Below are 19,290 nucleotides of genomic sequence, written 5' to 3'. Positions count from 1 at the left end.
ACAAAGAGGTTCACCTATGCGGAATTTCCTCTGGTTGAAAACTAGAGTATAAACCCTGAAATGTCTCTTCTGCGAGGGTGAAATGTTTCGTGGAGCCCCCTTATAGCCCCTTTATTTTGTCCCCTTGTCATAACCCACTTTACTACACTTATGTAACATTCAGCTTCCATCATTTGTATTATTGATGAGATCACCATTTCAATAATGCCAATCAATAACTATGCATTATATATTATATCAAGAGAAGAAAGGAGAAATACATCCATCAATCTTGACTAATGATGAGTGCATTTAATGTGATGGTTTAACCTTGTTAGGGTCTAGTCCATTCGTTTTAATGCGGCTATTGGACGTAAAGTATCTTTACAGAAGAGAAGCAAAATCTTATGTATTTATTTTACTTTGAGGTAAACAGCTTTAACAGATTTCTTAACTTTGTAAATACAGGTATGGTAATCAGTCAAATACAGTATCGTTTACATTTTGTACTTCCAGTCTTCTAATAAAATTGTCAGTCTCTATTCTGTGTTTCACATAGTTGCCATATTCAATTTTAGAAAAACAAAAGTACAATAGCAAGCCGTTCAAGTTAATTTCCTGGCTCGTGGAAAGGTATTGCACTATGATTAACAAATATCAAACAGGCATTTTTTTTCTTTTTTAACTTTTGTTGTCTCCACCTATTGGTCTTTTAGTACATCATTCAAGAACCCAGATCCCAGAGGCCACACTATTAATTTCTGGGGATCTGTCCATCAACATCTGACATCCAACAACACAACAGGGAAGTCTAGCTGGGACACCAAAGCTGCCACCTAAAAATTCAAGTGTGTGCAAACATGTACAAGACACACGGCGGATGTGTGAAATTTCAAACTGTCACCAGACAAAACCAACCACACTGAAACGGATCTTAACCGTCAGTCTAACCATTATTCAGTCAAATTAAGATTATGTTGAGACTCATGTTGATGTTGATGTCGTATGTATTACTCTTCAAATTCTGAGTTGGTCTTCTTGTGCGTCGTGAGTCAGCATACAAAGCTTCTCAAAGAGGTACAGTAATCATGCCTGTCCTGCTATTACTGTCTGTGCTGACCTCCTTCTGAAAGGCAGAAAAACATTAGTTAAAAAAAAAAAAGGTAGGTTTTTTGATGTGCAGTTGAACAGAGAAATCAAACAATTGGCTCGGGACAAGCAGCTCAAAAACAGCAGTGAACTGTATCTACTCAACAAAACTTTTCAAGTTTCCACGCGCTGCCAGCAGGTGGCCCCTCGACAGCATGTAAAACCTCAGGATAATTTCACAAATTCAGTGCTGTGTGTAGCTGTTCGTCTCAGCACTCCCGACGGTCCACACGTCTCTGAGCGTACAGTGGGAGAGGGTCCGTAACACTCACGCGCGCACAGTGCCATGCATTCCGCCGACCTGTTGGTTCTGCCTTTATCTCCGCGGGGGCCTTGTGTATGGCCCAGTCAGATAAGAGCGCTGCTGTTGTTTCAGCGGATTCTCCAGATAGGAACCCAGAGGCTCACAAACAAGGTCCGAGTTGAAAGGTCAGAGCTGCGTCCCCACAACAACCCCAATTTGAAAGTGCCCCGGCACACCGTCTCACACAGATCACATTCGAGGATTTGACCAAAAACTTTTCTTTATTAACTTCAGCCATAATGTCTACAGACAGTCCAGATACTGGAGAGAGAATGTACGCTTCAGAAGCAATGGTTCATCATACACATTCATTTAACAAGGGAAAGAAATTTAACTTAAAATCTTTCATTCAGTCAGAATAACTGCTTTCAATGCACAGAAAGATAGAAGACGACCCAACATGAGTCATTTCTCAATAAAAACCTCGAAGGGGATAATATCTTTGTTAGTCCAACATCATTAACAATCATAATCCACCCATTTTAATGGATAAAGAAAGGTGATGTCCACCATGTTTTTTGAAGGATATTTTGTAACAGAGGCCTCAATAGTCCATACAGAGTTGTTAGAGGAATAGTTCCACATTTTGGGAAGTCTGATTAGTGGCTTTCTTGCTGAGAGTTAGATGAGAAGATTGATACTGCCCTCATGCCTGTACAATAAAGATTGAAGCTACCGACAGCAGCCAGTTAGCTTAGCTTAGCATAAATATTGGAAACAGGGGGAAAACAGGTAGCCAGATCACCTCTAAATCTCACTAATTAACATATAGAATCTTGTTTGATTAATCTGTACAAAAACCGAAGTGTTAAAACAACAATTTGTAGCTTTACAGGGAATTGTTTTGGACAAATATCAGACTATTCTTTTGATGCTTTTTTTTATCAAATGTTGACTTGCAAACAGCAGAAATAAAACGGCAAAGTGCTGAGTCATACAGTCATGATAACATACTTCAGAGAGAGGATGATACTGAACACTGACGAAATATAACTTCAGAAAAGGAGTCTGGATTCTGTAACATCATCAAAATGGTTTTTTTGCTTCATTATGCTAAAAAAATGATTAATGATTGATCATTCCTTCTGCGTTTCTGTGTTTGATTGCTTCGCTTCGTCGGTTCACTCCCAACAGCCCCTAGTGTTGAATCCACAACTGGCAAACCATGGAGCACGTAGGGGTGCAGAGTGGGCAGCCAAGCGAAGTGCTCACATACATTCAAAAGAATTGTCTTTCACAGCTGAGGAGGTGGAGAGAGGGCATGGGAAATGTTTGAGGATGTGAGGATAAAACCCCCGCTTCGAGTGGACCCAAGGTGAGAGGAGAAAGAGAAGCCATTCAAATCAGTCTTCTCGGCTCCAGGGAGGAAGATGTCGGCCTGCGGGTTTGTTTGCTGGTCCAACACTTCCGTCCAAAATGACATGTCCAGGCAAGCACTGGATGGATGACACCTGAATTTGGTGCAAATGTTTACTGTCACTGGGGCCATCCCCTGACTTTTACTCTAGGCCACCGGCTGATCAAGTTTACCACTTACTTGACACTTTACGTAAAAAAACGATTTCCGTTCGTCACAACTGCGATCTCGTTTTGCCCGTCACTTCTATCAGTAATTATTTGTAAGTTAATAGCTGAGATCTAAACACATCTACATCCTTCAGAGAAGTCTAATAAAGTATAATAAAGAAACGTGAGCAGTGAGATGCTCATGCAGGTTTTAAACAAACTGCCCGGTCAGTCAAACTTACTTGAAAGAGAAATTAAATGCAAACTATAAGTTTACAGACAAGTTCTTGGTTCAACTTTGACCTTCTCTGCTTAAAATAGTTGCGTTTGCACACACACACCTTTCAGGTTCAGGATTATTACCGACATTTCACAGGTGCTCACTCTCAGTTCTTCCTCCAAATGAAGGGGTTTTGCTTATCTGACTTAAAAGATGTGATTCAACATTTTGAGAAGCAGGATTTTTGCATTCGTGCCAGGTGTCAGATGAGAAGACTGATACCCCTTCATGCCTGTACGGTAAACAGGAAGCCGGGGCCAATAGACCAGGGTTACCATCGCGGTGTTACATACCAACATTAGCACTAAACTCAGTGCACAACTGAGCTGGAGTACAGCTAAAGCTAACAAACAAGAGCTGAAACTGAAAGGGCAAGGACAACTGAAGCTGAATGTCGAGATTAGACAGAAGAAAGACGACGCAGGTGTGACAGGCTCTGCTCTTTTTGATTTTGGCTTTCCCTCTCGCGCCGCCATCAGGCCAAACTTTAGATTTTCTTCTCTTCTAAGAATAGCAAAGTTGTCTCTCCATTTTTCATCCACCCAACAATTTTGACTTCTCGTCTTCTTCTCGTGTGGCAATTTCTGGCCTTTTGACACCAAGTAACGATTTTCAGCGTCGGAGTTCAGGTGTCAAGCTAATGAGGCGGTACGCACTCCTAAAAAGTCAAGACAGCTGTATGCACAAGTGTTTTGGAGATTCTTTAGGAGTCAGAAGATGGCAGCAGTGGGACTTCTTCTCTTTATCTTTTTTGAGACATTTACTTCTTCTCCCCGTCAGTCCATCCCTCCCTCTTTGTCTCTGCATGGCTGTTAAAGTCGCCGGGGGCTGGGGCACCAAGGAGTGTCTGGGTACAGCAGACAATGGACAGACCTGAACCTGAGAATGGGAGGGAAATGAGTGTCACAATGCCTGGAAGCCACCAACTGGGGATTTCAAAATAAAACAGCGAATACAATTAGTCGTGTGCACACGCTCGCACACACACACGCTCACACACACACACACACACACACACAATGAACAAAGCCAGGAAGCTTGTCATAGTAGTAAAACATACACAATCAGAAGCGCTTACATAAAGGAGAACAGTAGTACACGTTTTAAGACTAAAGCTTTTCCTGAAACAGACAGCCCGAGCAGCTGTAGGAGTGTGTTGAAAATATTAAAAAGTACTTTACACTGTATGTCTTACTGATTGTTTTTTTTTTTTTTTCCTCTCCATGAACCCATCCACCAATAGGTCAGCCAAGCTTATTTCATTATCTCGAGCGCTCCTTCCCACCCTCTAGGCACACTGCCATCACTGTCTATTGACGAGGTACAATACTCACAATTAGCCCAATTCAATACACAATGATACAATTACTGACCAGAGGACCAAGAAAGAAAGAAGGGAAGGGGGACAAAGAAAAAAAAAAAATCCCCTTAATGTCAGGAAGACCAAAGATAAGACCAGTTTATGTTTTATCCTTTGTATTGTTTTGTTTGCCTGTAATGTCAGCATGAATGTTGTTCCTCTCAGCGATGTTTTATTGCATCTGTACTGTAAATATTCACAGTGAAGGCGACCTTTTGTGTTCGACTGAGCATCGTAGACTGTTTCTTTTGGAAAGAACTGAGGCCTCTGGGCCTGCGTTCACGAGCTAAAGCAAACTTTCCCCCTTTTTTTTTTCCATTAGCACGTAACATAGGCCTATCCAAAGAGCCAAACTAAAATTTGTACCCCGGACAGGAGAATGATCATAAACTTGCCACTTCTAAATACATATTTTAATTTAAAAAAAAACAAAAACAAAACTGTATCTTATCTTTGCTACAAAACTACACAACTGATGGTTGAATTTAAACACAATTTGGTCTCCAAAAGAAATCATCAGTAGAGAAAAAGAATAATAATCAAAATAAATGACAAAGCAGTCAAACAGTGGTTATAGTTATTAATCAAACAAACACAGTACATCTTCAATATGTCAATGTCCATAAAATTAAAAAGAATCATTTCAACTCCTGAGTCTTAAAGGGAGGTCTGGGGGGGGGGCACTACTACATATGTGTAAAAAGTTCTACTAAGCCTTTTGAGGCTCCAGAGGGAGCCTCACGTGAAGTTATTTGGCTGTTGTCGAGTTGCATTGTGGGTAACGTAGGTGCTAGGTTTTGGGAGGAAGAAGAATGCACGGAATAATAAAAGACACGATCTCTGGTTCTGCTGCATCGCCTTTTTTTTTTTTTTTTTTTTAAACTGTCCATAAGTCTGGCAATGTCAAAGGACTGCATTGCCAGACTTATGCTGGTACAGCACCATTTTAATATGATAATCAACGCCCATTACCACAGACAGGAAAATAAACAAGGACCCCAGAAATTCCTCAAAGTTAGCAGTGTATTTTGTGTTGAAGTGGCAATAAGCAAACAGGCAATAAGCTGGGCCAGCAATCACAGTAAATGACTGTCACAGTAGCTTTGGTAAAGCCCATTCCCCTCCTGTGGATATCCACTTCTCTGCTCGTTCTATTCTTCATTATCATGTGTTACAGATGTTTCAAGCTTTGTATTATGTTCCCTTACTGCATAATGAAGTAACAAAATGGCCTGGCTCTACACATTGTTATGCAGTGACACACACACACACACACACACACACACACACTTTACCTTGTAGGATCTTCATTAACTGAAAATGGGCCTTTCACATTGACAGCGTTTCTGCTGTTTTCCACAGTGCCGTAGCTGAGAGTAACCTGGTGGGAGAACGAAAAAACACACACATAGGCAAAGTTGCTCAGATGGTTTTAATATCCGTAGTGGCAGAGATCATAATTGCAGTGGTGTTATGTCTGTTTATTAGTGTGTGCTTCTACCTGGTTGTGTATGTCTGAAACCAGTCCCAGGTTCTCCAGGTGGGAGTGGAACAAAGCCGAGCGGATGAGGCCCACACCAAGCAGCGCGTCCACGATGTAACCAACAGTGCAGTCGTCAGGGAGGCGAATGTGCTCAGCAGTCGCCATGAAAGTGCCGTCGCTAGACAGAGAGAGCAGTGGAGAGCATGAGGAAGGGCAGATTTGATTATATAGCTGAAAAAAAAAAAACTGATCTAAGTGAGGGTTTACCTCGCCCAGGGTTTCATCTTGAGAGCGAGGCCACGGCTCAGACAGAACCCTGCTCCTCCTGTGGCGAACCAAAAGCGCACCTGCTTCTGCACACAAACACACACACACACACACACACACACACACACACACACTTTACCTTGTAGGATCTTCATTAACTGAAAATGGGCCTTTCACATTGACAGCGTTTCTGCTGTTTTCCACAGTGCCGTAGCTGAGAGTAACCTGGTGGGAGAAGAAAAAACACACACATAGGCAAAGTTGCTCAGATGGTTTTAATATCCGTAGTGGCAGAGATCATAATTGCAGTGGTGTTATGTCTGTATATTAGCGTGTGCTTCTACCTGGTTGTGTATGTCTGAAACCAGTCCCAGGTTCTCCAGGTGGGAGTGGAACAAAGCCGAGCGGATGAGGCCCACACCAAGCAGCGCGTCCACGATGTAACCAACAGTGCAGTCGTCAGGGAGGCGAATGTGCTCAGCAGTCGCCATGAAAGTGCCGTCGCTAGACAGAGAGAGCAGTGGAGAGCATGAGGCAGGGTTCTCAGATTTGATTATATAGCTGAAAAAAAAAAAAACTGATCTAAGTGAGGGTTTACCTCGCCCAGGGTTTCATCTTGAGAGCGAGGCCACGGCTCAGACAGAACCCTGCTCCTCCTGTGGCGAACCAAAAGCGCACCTGCTTCTGCACACAAACACACACACATACGCCGTGAATGGAAGCGTACAGGCGCTCTCGCTGAAGGCCAAGTCAATGTAGATCTGTGGGTAGCTGAGCCCAGGAGAAAACTATAGCACACTGATGTTCTTTATTCACTTTTTACATTTCTAGACACACGAAGCACATTTCAGTTAAGGAGCAGGGACAAAGTCTGTGAACCTGCACATGCAGCACTTGCATTTTAAGATTTAAGGCTCGTCCTGGGTAGTCGCAGGGAGAATCATGGCGGGTTACCATTTCAGCGGTGCCGAGCCTCTCTGTGGCCTCTATTGGTCGTTCGAGGCTGGGCCGGCCGATGTAAACGTCCTGCGTGTGACTGTACTGAGACAAGAGTTTCAGGAGGGAGCCGACGTTCACGTAGTTATCATCATCGACATGACAGAACCACCTGCAACCCCATCATGCTGAGAGTTAATATAAACGCTCTTTGAGTATGTTTATGACAATGTACGTGGGTTACTGTTTGTGTGGATTGGGCCTTACTTCTTGCCAGAGGTGATAAAGGTGTCGTACTCCAGAGCCATTTTACAGGAGAGGGCCTGACGATTGTGGGCCGCTGAACAGTTGGTGTTGATCAGGTAGGCCCCTGATGATCGGAAACAGAAATAAATGACCAGTCATGACGCAGAGATTGTAAGAACTACACAAGAGAAGAAAGAAGTAGACTTTGACAAAACAGTTTGTGCAGAAGCAAGAAAGCTGTTTGAAAAATTCCAATTCCATCATACCCCAACTGCGTGAAAACAAATAATAAGGAAATAAGAAGATCTCCTAGTTGCACATTTTTCTGCATTGAGTCGTACAATGTGTCTGATAGTGAAAAGAATACCTCATTGAAAGTATAACAATTCCATGAGTAAGATGAGGAAAGGCCTGTTGATTAAACTGAAGTGACTTCCTGCACTTCATGGAAACATAATATTGCCCAGTCAGCAGCCTGGTTCCTGCTTTCCTGCCTCTCAATCTGCAGATAACACCGCACTGCTACTCAGCGAAAGTGCTTGGTGTGTTTGTGTGTGTGAGCGTGTGAGTGTGTGTGTGTGTGTCTTTGTGTTTGTGCTCACCCATCCTTTTCCTCAGCTCCTCGTCCTTTCCATCGGTGAACACGTACGTCTGTCGAAAAAAAAAACAAAAAAAAACCACAACACACACAGTTCGTGTTATTCCAGGCACTTTTCCATGACCAGCGGGGAAACAAAAACAGCAGCATACACACAGACGCTCTCGATGCCCCACCATCCTTGCGGGGGATTGTTTATGAATCTCAGGTGAGGCTCCACTGGTTTCCTGACACGCCACATGGCAGCAAGCAGTGCTGATATTGGAGGAAGGCCAGGACAAAGGTGAGCCTCTGGTCTATCAGCAGCAGAGCAGCTGGTCACAGCACCGTAGCTATCTGTGTGTACATGACTATTTATGCGATGAGTGATGGGGTTGAGGGTCACCGCGCACTCAGGAAGCCACGCAGACCCCACAACTTTGCACAGGAAGTAAACACACGCCGTGGGTGCACATACAGAGCAGTCTGTGAGTACTCTGTCGTTTTGGCTCGATACTCAAGGACGGTAGGTTTGACATGAGACAATGACAATGAAGTTAAGTGCTGACTCTCCACGAAACAAGCGAGAGGTGGTGGCGCGCAGTAAACGTGATCTCTAGCCACGCTAGCAGCTCTTTGAGGCCGTACGTAGGCACAGTGGTGCTTTTCAACGTTTACCACGTTCGCCATCTTAGTGTCAACGTGCGTCATAACGCTTGCTACTTAGCGCTCACAATTGCGACCCGGTGGTGGCGCTAGATGAAAATTGAAGAGATCGCCAAAGTTGTTATAATTCTCCCTGAGGGGGACATGAATGTTTGTAGCAGATTTCCGGGGCAAATCGGCCCGAAAGCCGTTGAGAGATTTCAGTCTAGACCAAAGTGGTGGACTAACGCACGTTACCCTAAAGCCGTGCCGCTGTCCCGGCTAAAAACATCCCAGGGCTTCTTGCTTATCACCGGGCTAAATTTGGCTGAAAAGTGGAGGTCTTTCAGACATCTAGTTTACCTGTGACAGTTGTTTCCACGGCATTTCTATCACTATGTCAACATTGAGTTAAGACCTGCTTAACAATGAAATGTAGTCAAACAATGGCTGTATGTGTCCTGAGCCCACGACATTCATTTTTCAAAGCAGAATGCAGTCGGCTTTCGGCACGCGAATAAACAGATCAATACTTAATGGCTTGCTGCAGTCCAGGTCCGGCAGAGCATCATCCGGGAAGATGCCAAAAAGCCCGCTAATGTTTTTAGGCATCAAGTGACTTTAAAGGACTTGATACCAAATAAGAATAATGACATCACCCTTACTTTGTGTTAACTTGTCTGTGTACTTTCGGTCCCCTAAAAGATCAATAATTCATAGATTGTTCATCCATTGTTCATGGAAACGCCTTCAAATTACAGCGAAAAGTCGGCGCTTTGGAGTCCTACCCTTTGTTTCCTTTCAAATCCAACGCGCTGTAGTGCAGCAACATCAGAGCCAAAAATGCCCTAATACTCTCTGACCTCACTGGCCCGGTGAAAAGACCGGGCTCAGAGGGACTCCACTCTGCAACCCGTTTGCCATGCAGCACCAATTCAGTAATAAAACTTTGGCCCAAGTACTGTGTGATCACGTCACTGCCTGTGGGTGAGAGAGAGGGAAAGAGAGACTGAAAAAAAAAAAAGAAAAAAAACAGGGAGCGAGAGAGAGAGAGCGTCCAGCCAGCTGTGAGTTTTTGTCAGTCGTCTTTTTTTTCCACTCTGAGCCTCTTAAGCCCCTTGAGAGCAGTCAGCTTCTGCGTCTGTATGAGTGTGTGACTGTGTGTCTGATACCAGCGCATGCAAAGCTGGGAAGGCAGTGGGGGGATGGACAGGGAGGGAAAATGTGGTTTTGAGGGGGGGTGGGGTGGGGGGTCGCCAGGAGTTGAGTTTTACAACACAGGAAACAAGCGGCAACAACAACCACCGAGGCAAGAGAAAGTGGTGTGTGTGTGCGCGCGCGCGCGTGCGTGTGTTTACTCTTGTGATGAGACACATTTTTAACTTCCCATGTGAAATCTGGTGAGTTCCCAGGGCAACTGTGTTTGTGAAGGTAACACTGTGAGAACGTCTGTGTGTGTGTGTGTGTGTGTGTGTGTGTGTGTGTGTGAATTGCTGTATTTCCATTAGTCAGCAGTCTTATAGTATAGAGGCGTGTCTGTGAAACAGGTAGAGTTACACACACCTGACCGTGAGAGAGCAGATGCAGGAATGCGTCACACACAGACACACACACACACACACACCATCTGATTTCCCCTACATAAGCTGTATTTACATGTCAACAGTCTGGGTGAGGCATGAGATGGAGACTTGAATGAATCCTTTCTCAAACACTGAGGTTTAAATGGAAATCAGAACGACCGCTATACGATCCACAGTCCCGTCTGCATTGGATTAGGAGCTCTGAAGATGCCGGGTGCAGTTTACCAAAATCCAACGTGTTCTCCAGCAACGGTTTCATCTTTGACTCACTCACCACTGTGATTCAGGCGAAAAAATCTGTCTCCTCATCTCGTTTGATCCCATCTGTGAGGCTCTACGACCGAGACGCTCCCTGTACCAACATCTCCCTGTCAACTCCCGCGGTCATGTTACAACTCATCCACACCACAGGACCAGTGTCCTCGCCCTGGGATAGATGAATTCAGCTTCAGAGTTGCAATGATTACTCAATTTATCGAAAATGAACTGGCAGCGATTCTGATATTCGAAATTTGGTAGTCTTTTTTGAGCAAAAGTTGCAAAAATTCACTGTTTCCAGCCTCTAAAGTATAGAAAAGTTTTTCTCTTCTATCATAGTAGTCTGAGTATCTTTGTGTTTTGGATTGGATGAAAAAGGACATCTAGTGGAGAAGAAGCAGAAAGTTGGAGGATATGGAAATACTCAGGTAACTTTCAGGCAGATGCAGCGAGTCAATGCACTCTGTTAACTTCTCCCCTGAAACAGACCGCAAAGCACTTTGAGATTCAACTTCGTCAGCTTCCTCTATGAGCTCAGAGCCCTGCCATGTCAGTCTTTAATGACACTTGTCCCTGCAATCCGGCTGTCCGTCCGTCCATCCATCGGAGCCCCACAGCGTATGGTCTTTCCTCCTCGCGTCCCCCCTGCTTGGATTACGTCAACGCACGAGCAGCAGTGTGGTCGGACCCCGTTAGCCCTCAGATCCCCCCCCCTCATACATTACAAAGGCCTCTATCTCTGTTTTACAATTCGCTGGTTGGCCGGATCAAAGAGCCGGTGGACCCAGTCGCATTACAGGGGGTTTACAACTTGCCTGCAATTGCAGTGGAAGATGAAGGAAACATTTAGGATGCTACTTCCCTCAAATAGGAACTATATAACAGGATATGACTTTTTGCGTGAGGGTAGAAAATGAGCATCTGATCTTAAATTATAACAGTACTGGTTTGGCATGAAGTGCTGGGTAGTAGGCACATTTTCCCACATGTGGCCCTTCACCAGCTGATAAATCACATTAACACAAGATTTCAATGATTTGTAAGTAATATCTGGCAGCCTGCTTATTCTCCTACTGTGTGACTAGAACATACTATAAAGGCTAACAATTCTTCACTATTTCTGAATGGTTTAAGCCCCCACATGAATCATGCAGTGGCGTATGCCTCCTCGGGTTTTCAACAGCTGTTCAAATCGTGTTTTTGTTCAGTTATTATTAAGTCTGAACAAAGGCCTATTTAATGTCTCCTGATCTCTTATCTGTTTTCTAGTGAGAAATGTGGTATTGCTTATTTCCCAGTGGCAGGTATCAAGTATCCAATAACGCGCCTGGGCTCACCTGTTGCATGTTTCTCGAGATCCAGGTGTCCAGCAGCAGCTCCAGCCTCTGCCGGTGATACCGCTCGGTTGTTTTCACCGCTATGAACAGGTCAGCGGGGGTCAGATGCTCCGCCGGCCCGGGGGGAGCGGCGCTCCGCGGGGGGCCGCTGATCGCTCTCCTCTCCCGGGTCAGTCTCCTGAAATACGCCGAGAAAACTTTCCCGCCGGTCGCCGCGGCCGGAGGCGCCTCCGGGCGCCCGCTGCTCGGGTGTCCGACGGTGACGACGAGCATCCCGGTCACGAGCAGACAGGTGACCGCGGAAGCAGCGGCGCGGTGCCCCGCCGCCGAGGCGAGGGAGCTTCTCGGTCCCCCGGTGGGTTTCCACATTGTGACTGTGCGGGTGCTTTTTCCAGCCTCCCCCTCGCTGACGGAGAAAAGTCTGAGAAAACTGACGCCCCTGCGGTTCACACCATCTCCGCGCTGCCTCACGCAGATCACGACCGCCTCGCCGGACCCGTTCAGCGGGGGACCTGCCACTGGTGGACTCGCTGCCTCGGTCTTACGGGGAACTTATACGCTCCGCGGGCGGGCGGGACGGCGCGGCGTTGATCCAATAGCCGGTTTGAGCGCTCGGTGTGGGCGGGGTTAACCGGCAGAAGGGGCGGCGACGTCTGTGGCTCTCCGCACGCACATGGCAGTTTCAGGCACCCAACTTACCAGGGAGCTTTCAACTAGAAGAAGAGACTGATTTTTTTTGGTTGGTGGAGCATCCTACTATTTAAACACGTTTTTTGGTCCTGTAAAAACGTGCAGGTCATGTGGGGGGGGGGGGGGTCATCCCTCTGTCGTAAACCGGTGACAAATGAAAGGAAAAACCGACGTGATGGCGGTTGGTTCACGGGCCTTGGCTCCAGTGCACAAGTCCCAGCTCCAATTATGTGCAGTGAAACAAATGTGTACGCCGAGGCTAATACACTTCCCACACGTCCGTTCCCACCACCACACTTGTACTATACAACTCGCCAAACAACCTGCTACAGCATTTTGATATTTTTCTCTTTATATTTTACCTCATGGTATTTTTCCTCTTTTCAAGCAAACGCTGCCTTTCCTTTCAGATGTGTTGTTGTCCGTACCTCTGCAGCCCACTGGTCTCTCTGTATCCCAAAATGACTCGGCACCCGACTAGAGATGCCGCCTGAAGTTTTGTTGCGACTTGGACAACGACAGTAAAGCTCTGTTGATTCTCATGGACGGATGATGGAAGACCTGCATCCTTACAAAAGATATATATCCTCATAAATCATTCAGTGGTCCCTCGTGCCCTGTATAATATTTTTGACTAAATTGTTCAGTATTGTCCTTTAATTTATCATCTGTCTCTATTTGTGGGAGTGTGTTTTCAGGAATGTTTTAAAGGCCTAATCTTTATCTTTAAAAAAAGCTACAGTGATTTAGACAAAATCTAACAGAAAATGTATGGGGGTCGCTTGCATAATATTAGCCTTTACTTCACGACAACCTTTCCCACTGGTACTAGGATTAAAATATACTGCTATGGCTGTCATAGCAGCGTGTGTATGATAAATCCGCACGCTGCAGCGCATTCTGAGTTGCTGAAGCGGAAAGCAACGGTTCTCCTTGCTGGAAAGCGACACGCCTGGAGTTCCTCCGCGTGGAAGCGTGGTGGGTCATTCTCCAAGTGGACAAATGTTGAAAAAAGACCGTGACATTGGAGTGTGTGTAGTGCGGCCAACTGCACACGAACACACACACGCACGCACGCACACACACACACACACACAGGAGACAGATGTGCCAAGTGGCCAGGTTGCCAGATCCAGCAGCCATCTAAAGAATGTCTCCTCTGTAATAATGTGTGGTTTGTCTGTGCCGCATATCTGTGCCGATCCCTCAAGCAAAGTCAGTATAATATTACATTTTAGAAAATATACAAACGCCTCCACAAGACTATGAGTCCACTCAGGACATTTAGAGAGAAGGTTTAGTGCCATGAAGTAGGACAGTGATATCAAAGACTTATCAAAGAACAGGAAAGCATAAGATGATATTAGTGCACCTAGAAAACTGTCTCAATTAACTGAAAATTCTATATTTCACGAAGCAATTCCGACTAAAGGTTCCCTTACCAGCTTTTTCCAGAGCTTTCAAATGTATCTCACAATCTCTATCAACGTACTTTGATTGCTCAGTTTTCATGGCGAAGGGGAATTGTTCAAACGCAAGCTCTGAAAAAGCTAGTAAGTGGACCGTGAGTATGACCCGAAGTGCACTGAAACGCCTTATTTATGGGAGAGGTCAGATAATGGCCAGAACAGTTGGAGCTGACAGAAAGGAAACAGTAACTCAGATAACCACTTTTTACAACTGTGGTGAGCAGAAAAGCTTCCCAGAAAGCACAACACGGCGAACCTTGAGGTGGACGAGCTACAGCAGCAGACGACCACATCAGGTTCCACTCCTGTCGGCCAAGACCAGAGACCTGAGGTCGCTGAGGCTCGACAAAACTGGTCAGTTCAAGACTGGAAAAACGTAGCCTGCTCTGACGAATCTCGATTTCCGATGAGGCACGATGATGGTAGGGACACAATTTGGCATCAAAAGCACGAATCCATGGACCCAACCTGCCTCGTGTGAACAGCCCAGGCTGGTGGCGGTGGTGTAATGGTGCGAGGAGTGTTTTCTTGGCCCATAATGAATCATCATATGAATGCCACAGTCTGCTGACCACGTGAACCCCTTTATGGCCACAGTTTGTCAAACTGGTTTCATGAACATGACAGTGAGTTCATTGTACTTCAGTGGCCTCCCCAGTCACCAGATCTTGATCCAGTAGACCACCTTTGGGATGTGGTGGAACGTGGAGATTGAATGTGCGGCTGACAAAACCTGCTGAAATGATGTGAAGCAATCACGATCTTGTGGAATCAAGGCCACGAAGAACTGAGACTGATTTGACGGCAAAGGGAGGAACTACCCAGTACCAGCACTGTGTTCCTAAGAAGGTGCCAGTGTACTTGGAAGCTCTGGAAAAAGCCAGTAAGTGAACCTTAGATTATTAAGTCAAACTACTATTTCCAAGAATGAACTTTCATTCTTAAAATCTTTAATCAGCATCTCCCATGTAGCCAATGTATTGCTAATGTATTGCAACTTACCTTAGAATGACATATACAGTTATCATAACATACAATCACTACTTCACATCCTGTGACTTAATGCCACTACGATAAACTGGAATTCTTTTAACTGATGTTAACGTTTACCAGGAAACACAGTTTACTCGTGTCCATTTTGTGTCACGAAACACTAAAATTTTAAGGCTTATCAATACTGAAACTTAGCAACTGCCAGTGTGACTAAATATTTGATGACCTTTGACACTTTTTTGCTGCAAAAAAACCTTTTTAACGATGTTTATTATGTTTAAGTGGCCTTATGTTTTGCAAGATGTAAGGAACATATGTGTATTTTAAACTCGGGAACTCACACCACCAGTTGTATCTCACACAATCGAATCATCAGTTGGTGGTTTCAGACAAGGTTCTCGGAAACAGTAAAATTCACTGGCATGTACGTTTCTGAATATCAGTTAGAAGTGTTTTCCCTTCAGACTTTTTCAGAACCTGCGTGAGCTGATGTGTTACTTTCAGTTTTTCTGTTTTATGTTTCTGAGAACAGCTTTTGTGCAGTGGTCTGAAACCAACAAGTCTGATGGGAAATAAATCTTCAGAAAACAGTAACTCTGTTTTAAATGTTTAGTATGAACAAAGCGAAGAGTTTACAGCCATGCTAGCGTCTCTGTGTGCACTTCTGCAAAACGGCGCTTTGAACGAAATGCTAATGTCATGATTAGCGGCGGCTGTTGCTCCTCCACTAACCAGAAGGTCGGTGGTTCGATCCCCAGCTTCTCCAGTCTGCGTGTCCAAGTGTCCTTGCGCAAGATACTGAACCCAAAATTGCCTCAGATGTATCATCGGTGTGTTAAAGTGTGTATGTATGTGTGTATAGAAAAGTGCTGTTTGTATAGAAAAAGCGCTGTACGAATGTGTGTGTGAATGGGTGAATGTGGCAGTAGTTGTAAAGCGCTTTGAGGGGTCAATAAGACTAGAAAAGCGCTATATAAGTCTAGTCCATATAATGACAATTATTATAGCGTGCAGATGTTTGGAAAGTAAAATGTTTACATGTTCACCATCTTAGTTTAGTATGTTAGCAGACTAACATGAGCTAAGTAGCACTAAACACAATGTACGGCTGAGGCTGATGGGAATGCATTTGTTTGACAGACTCAAATTTTGGTAAGGGATCGCCAAAGTTATTGCAATTCATCCTGAAAAGAACACAAATGACTGTACAAAATTTGATATTCCATCCCACAGTTGTTGAGACATTTCGCTTAAAACCACAAACATCAACCTCATGGCGGTGCTAAGGGTAAAAGTCTGGAGATCACCAAAGTCACTGGGGAACCATCAATGACTGTACCGAATTTCCATTACAGGGCGTTGAGATATTTCAGTCTGGACCTAAGTGAAGGACTGACCATTGGACTGATGTTGCCATCCCCAAGGCCACACTGTTGGCATGACTACGAATGAAAAATGACAGGTTATAATCTATAGCCTTTGTTTATGACAAAACTAGTCTTGGTCCACAGACTCCAAGTTAGACATTGGTGTCACCAAAAGAAGTAATTTAGCATTTCAGTAACAGAAGACAGTGTAACTACCACAACATCAACTGCAGCACCTGCCATTGTCAATGCACCAAGTTTTACATACCACGTAATAATTTCACATTATAGTAAGTGATTTTAGCGCTATATCACAAAATATCTGAATATTGCTCCTGGTGCTATGGCTCTTACTTTGTGGAGAGATTGAGAATAGGATGTGATTTTTGGCCAAAAAGCCGAGTTTCTGCACTTCTTATCACAGGGGAGGCAAATTTCCTGCTCTCCGTGACATATAGAGGAAACACATGTGATAGCTTAAAGAGACAGACACATATTGAGAGAATCAACAGGCGAAGAGCAAAAATAAAAACCACATCATAAAAACCTTTTTATCCCCTTCCGTCAAAGAGCAGCTTACTGCCTTCACTTTCATCCCGGCGGTGATCGTGTAGAGCACATCAGCTGGACTACAAATGCACTTACACACATACACGCACACGAGCTCCCCGCTTTATGATGGCTTTAATTTCCTCTCAAACCATATCAGTGCCGCCGCCGTGAGCTGGAGCTGTGTTTGCGTGTGCGAGTGTGTATCTGGAGAATGTTGTGGTTGTTGAATGGATGTGGACTGAAGAATCTCTATTTATACTCCTTTCAGAAGCTGGGTGTGTGTGTGTGTGTGTGTGTGTGTGTTTGTGTGTGTGTGTGTGTTCTCTTTTCCCTTTTGTCTGTGTTTAGAGCAAAATAGTGGTTCTCTATGGCTCGGAGTGTGTTTGATATGCGCAACAGAAACATACAAGGACAGTCGGGCTTCATACTGTCCCTCCCTCTCCTTCTCTTTCATCTGTAGAAATCCCCTCTATTTTTTTTCCCTGGCTTAATCCCCCCCGTCTTTGATTTCTACTCCTAAACTCTCCCGCTTCACTCCCCGTCTTTCTTTGTTTTCCCTCTCTCCTTGCTTTCTCCTCTCTTGTTTCATCTTGTCAATATGTTGCAGGATTCAGAGTGCAAGGTCACAGTTTTCCAAGCCTCAAGTTGGGACTTTTCCCCCGTTTCCTCTCACTCCGCAAACTCCATGCACTCACATTAAAAAAAAAAAAAAGGAAAAAAAGAAATAAAAAAAAAAACCCAAACATTCTTGAGCTTTCAAAGTCACTTTCATCTCCACGTTTAGATTAACTGAAGATCGACTTCTGCTCGAATGTGGTTACTCCTGTGAAAAAAGAAAATGCAAAGCTGTGTGATTGCGAGTGGGAAGGAGAACAAACAACAAGGATGTTTTCTTCCTTTTTTCTTGCCAGAGCGAAGGAACCGCTCTCAGACCACATCTAGGGGAGGACAGGACAGAGGGAGCAAGTGATCGGGGTGGGGGAGGGGCTGGGGCTGGGGTGAGGGGGGGTAGTTTGTGGCTATCCTGGCGTCAGTCACGGTTTTAGAGGATTCTGGTTCACAATGTGATACTGATTAAAGCTTTTCTGAGAAAAAAACACGAGGATCAGGAAATAATTCATCTGCTTGTGTATTTGTGCCTGTGTGTGTGTGTGTGTGTGTGTGTGTGTGTGTGTGTGTGTGTGTGTGTGTGTGTGTGTGTGTGTGTTTAAAGATATACTTCACTGAAAACCCGTCTTTTTGAGTCAATTTCAAAGTGGCTCTGTAGCTTCTTTGCTGGTGCACGGCAGCTGTAGTCCTCTTGGATTCACGGCAGCTATTGAAGATTCTGACGAAGACCCAGAATAACATCAAGAGTAGCCGTCGTTTCAGTATGTGCCAAATGTGTAAAGTGGGAAACTGCCAGACGATTCAGACCCCTGGAGGCACAGGAGCCTTAGGTGTAATGTGTTTCGTTTGGCTCTTAGCCATGCTCGCGGTGGGGCTCCACGGGTGGCAATGTCGGTCCGTCCTTTCAACACTTTGGACACTTCAGGACATCCAAAACGTCTCAACAAACGCGGGATGGATAATACGTCTTCAAACTGAGAATCCTGAGATTCGCTTTAAATGGAAACTTAAATCTGAAGTCCTTTCATTGATCATGTTGATGATTTTGATCCATCCTTTCCAGCATTTCGATTGCTAATGTCATTCATTAGTAGACCTTTTTTTAACAAAAAAAAATAAAATGGAATGCTAATAACCTGTATTTTTCTTTCATAATATAATTATTGGTTTGATCTTAATTTTATTTATTTTTTTACTGCTGGATATTTAAGTAATACTTTAGTTATATTTATTTTTGCCTCTATCCGTGAATTTCTGTGGCACACTCCTATACCCACATACAGTATTAATGGTATAAAGGATCCACTGCAATATGACGGGCTTATTCTGTCACTCAAATATATGAATGGATTTCGTGTTACTCTCAACATGGGGAGTCTGCAGTTATCTAACCGTGTTGGTGTCTTTCGTGTTTTTTCCTAATACTGGTTTGATGAATTGGGGGAAAATGAATAAATAAAGTGTTTAAAAAAACTATTGGATGGATTGCTCTTCACACTTTTATAACCCCTCAGGGTGAATTGCAATAACTTTGGCGATCCCTTGACTTTTCCTCAAACACCATCACCAGTTTAAAAACCTAAATTGTCGAATACTTTAGTTTATGACCTACCAAACTCATGACATTCCCATCAGCCTCAGCTGTAGCTTTGAATTGACTGTAGTGCTGATTTGCAAATGTGAGCGTGCAAAACTGAGAT

At 44.4% G+C, this 19,290-nt stretch overlaps 2 protein-coding genes across 2 annotated transcripts; both read right to left on the bottom strand.

Moving 5' to 3' along the window:
* Positions 1-1,634: 1,634 nt before the first annotated feature.
* LOC120800431 (beta-1,3-N-acetylglucosaminyltransferase lunatic fringe-like) lies at positions 1,635-6,420 on the bottom strand (the record flags this gene model as incomplete). Its single annotated transcript, XM_040146534.1, has 4 exons — positions 1,635-4,097; positions 5,874-5,959; positions 6,080-6,239; positions 6,329-6,420. Coding segments are annotated over 4 exons (405 nt in total), but the record flags the coding sequence as incomplete, so codon positions are not given.
* A 43-nt stretch (positions 6,421-6,463) lies between these two features.
* On the bottom strand, positions 6,464-12,419 carry LOC120799895 (beta-1,3-N-acetylglucosaminyltransferase lunatic fringe-like). Its single transcript, XM_040145384.1, has 7 exons — positions 11,911-12,419; positions 8,113-8,161; positions 7,532-7,634; positions 7,283-7,436; positions 6,927-7,012; positions 6,673-6,832; positions 6,464-6,553 (listed from the first exon to the last, which is right to left on the bottom strand). The coding sequence occupies exons 1-7, from the start codon at positions 12,277-12,279 to the stop codon at positions 6,464-6,466; spliced, it is 1,011 nt and encodes a 336-aa protein (XP_040001318.1). The 5' UTR covers positions 12,280-12,419.
* Between the last annotated feature and the right edge of the window lie 6,871 nt (positions 12,420-19,290).

The sequence above is a fragment of the Xiphias gladius genome, chromosome 15 (genome assembly GCF_016859285.1).
Source record: "Xiphias gladius isolate SHS-SW01 ecotype Sanya breed wild chromosome 15, ASM1685928v1, whole genome shotgun sequence".
NCBI lineage: Eukaryota > Metazoa > Chordata > Actinopteri > Istiophoriformes > Xiphiidae > Xiphias > Xiphias gladius.
Note: the sequence above shows the minus strand (reverse complement) of the source record. Positions and strands in the feature narration are given on the sequence as shown.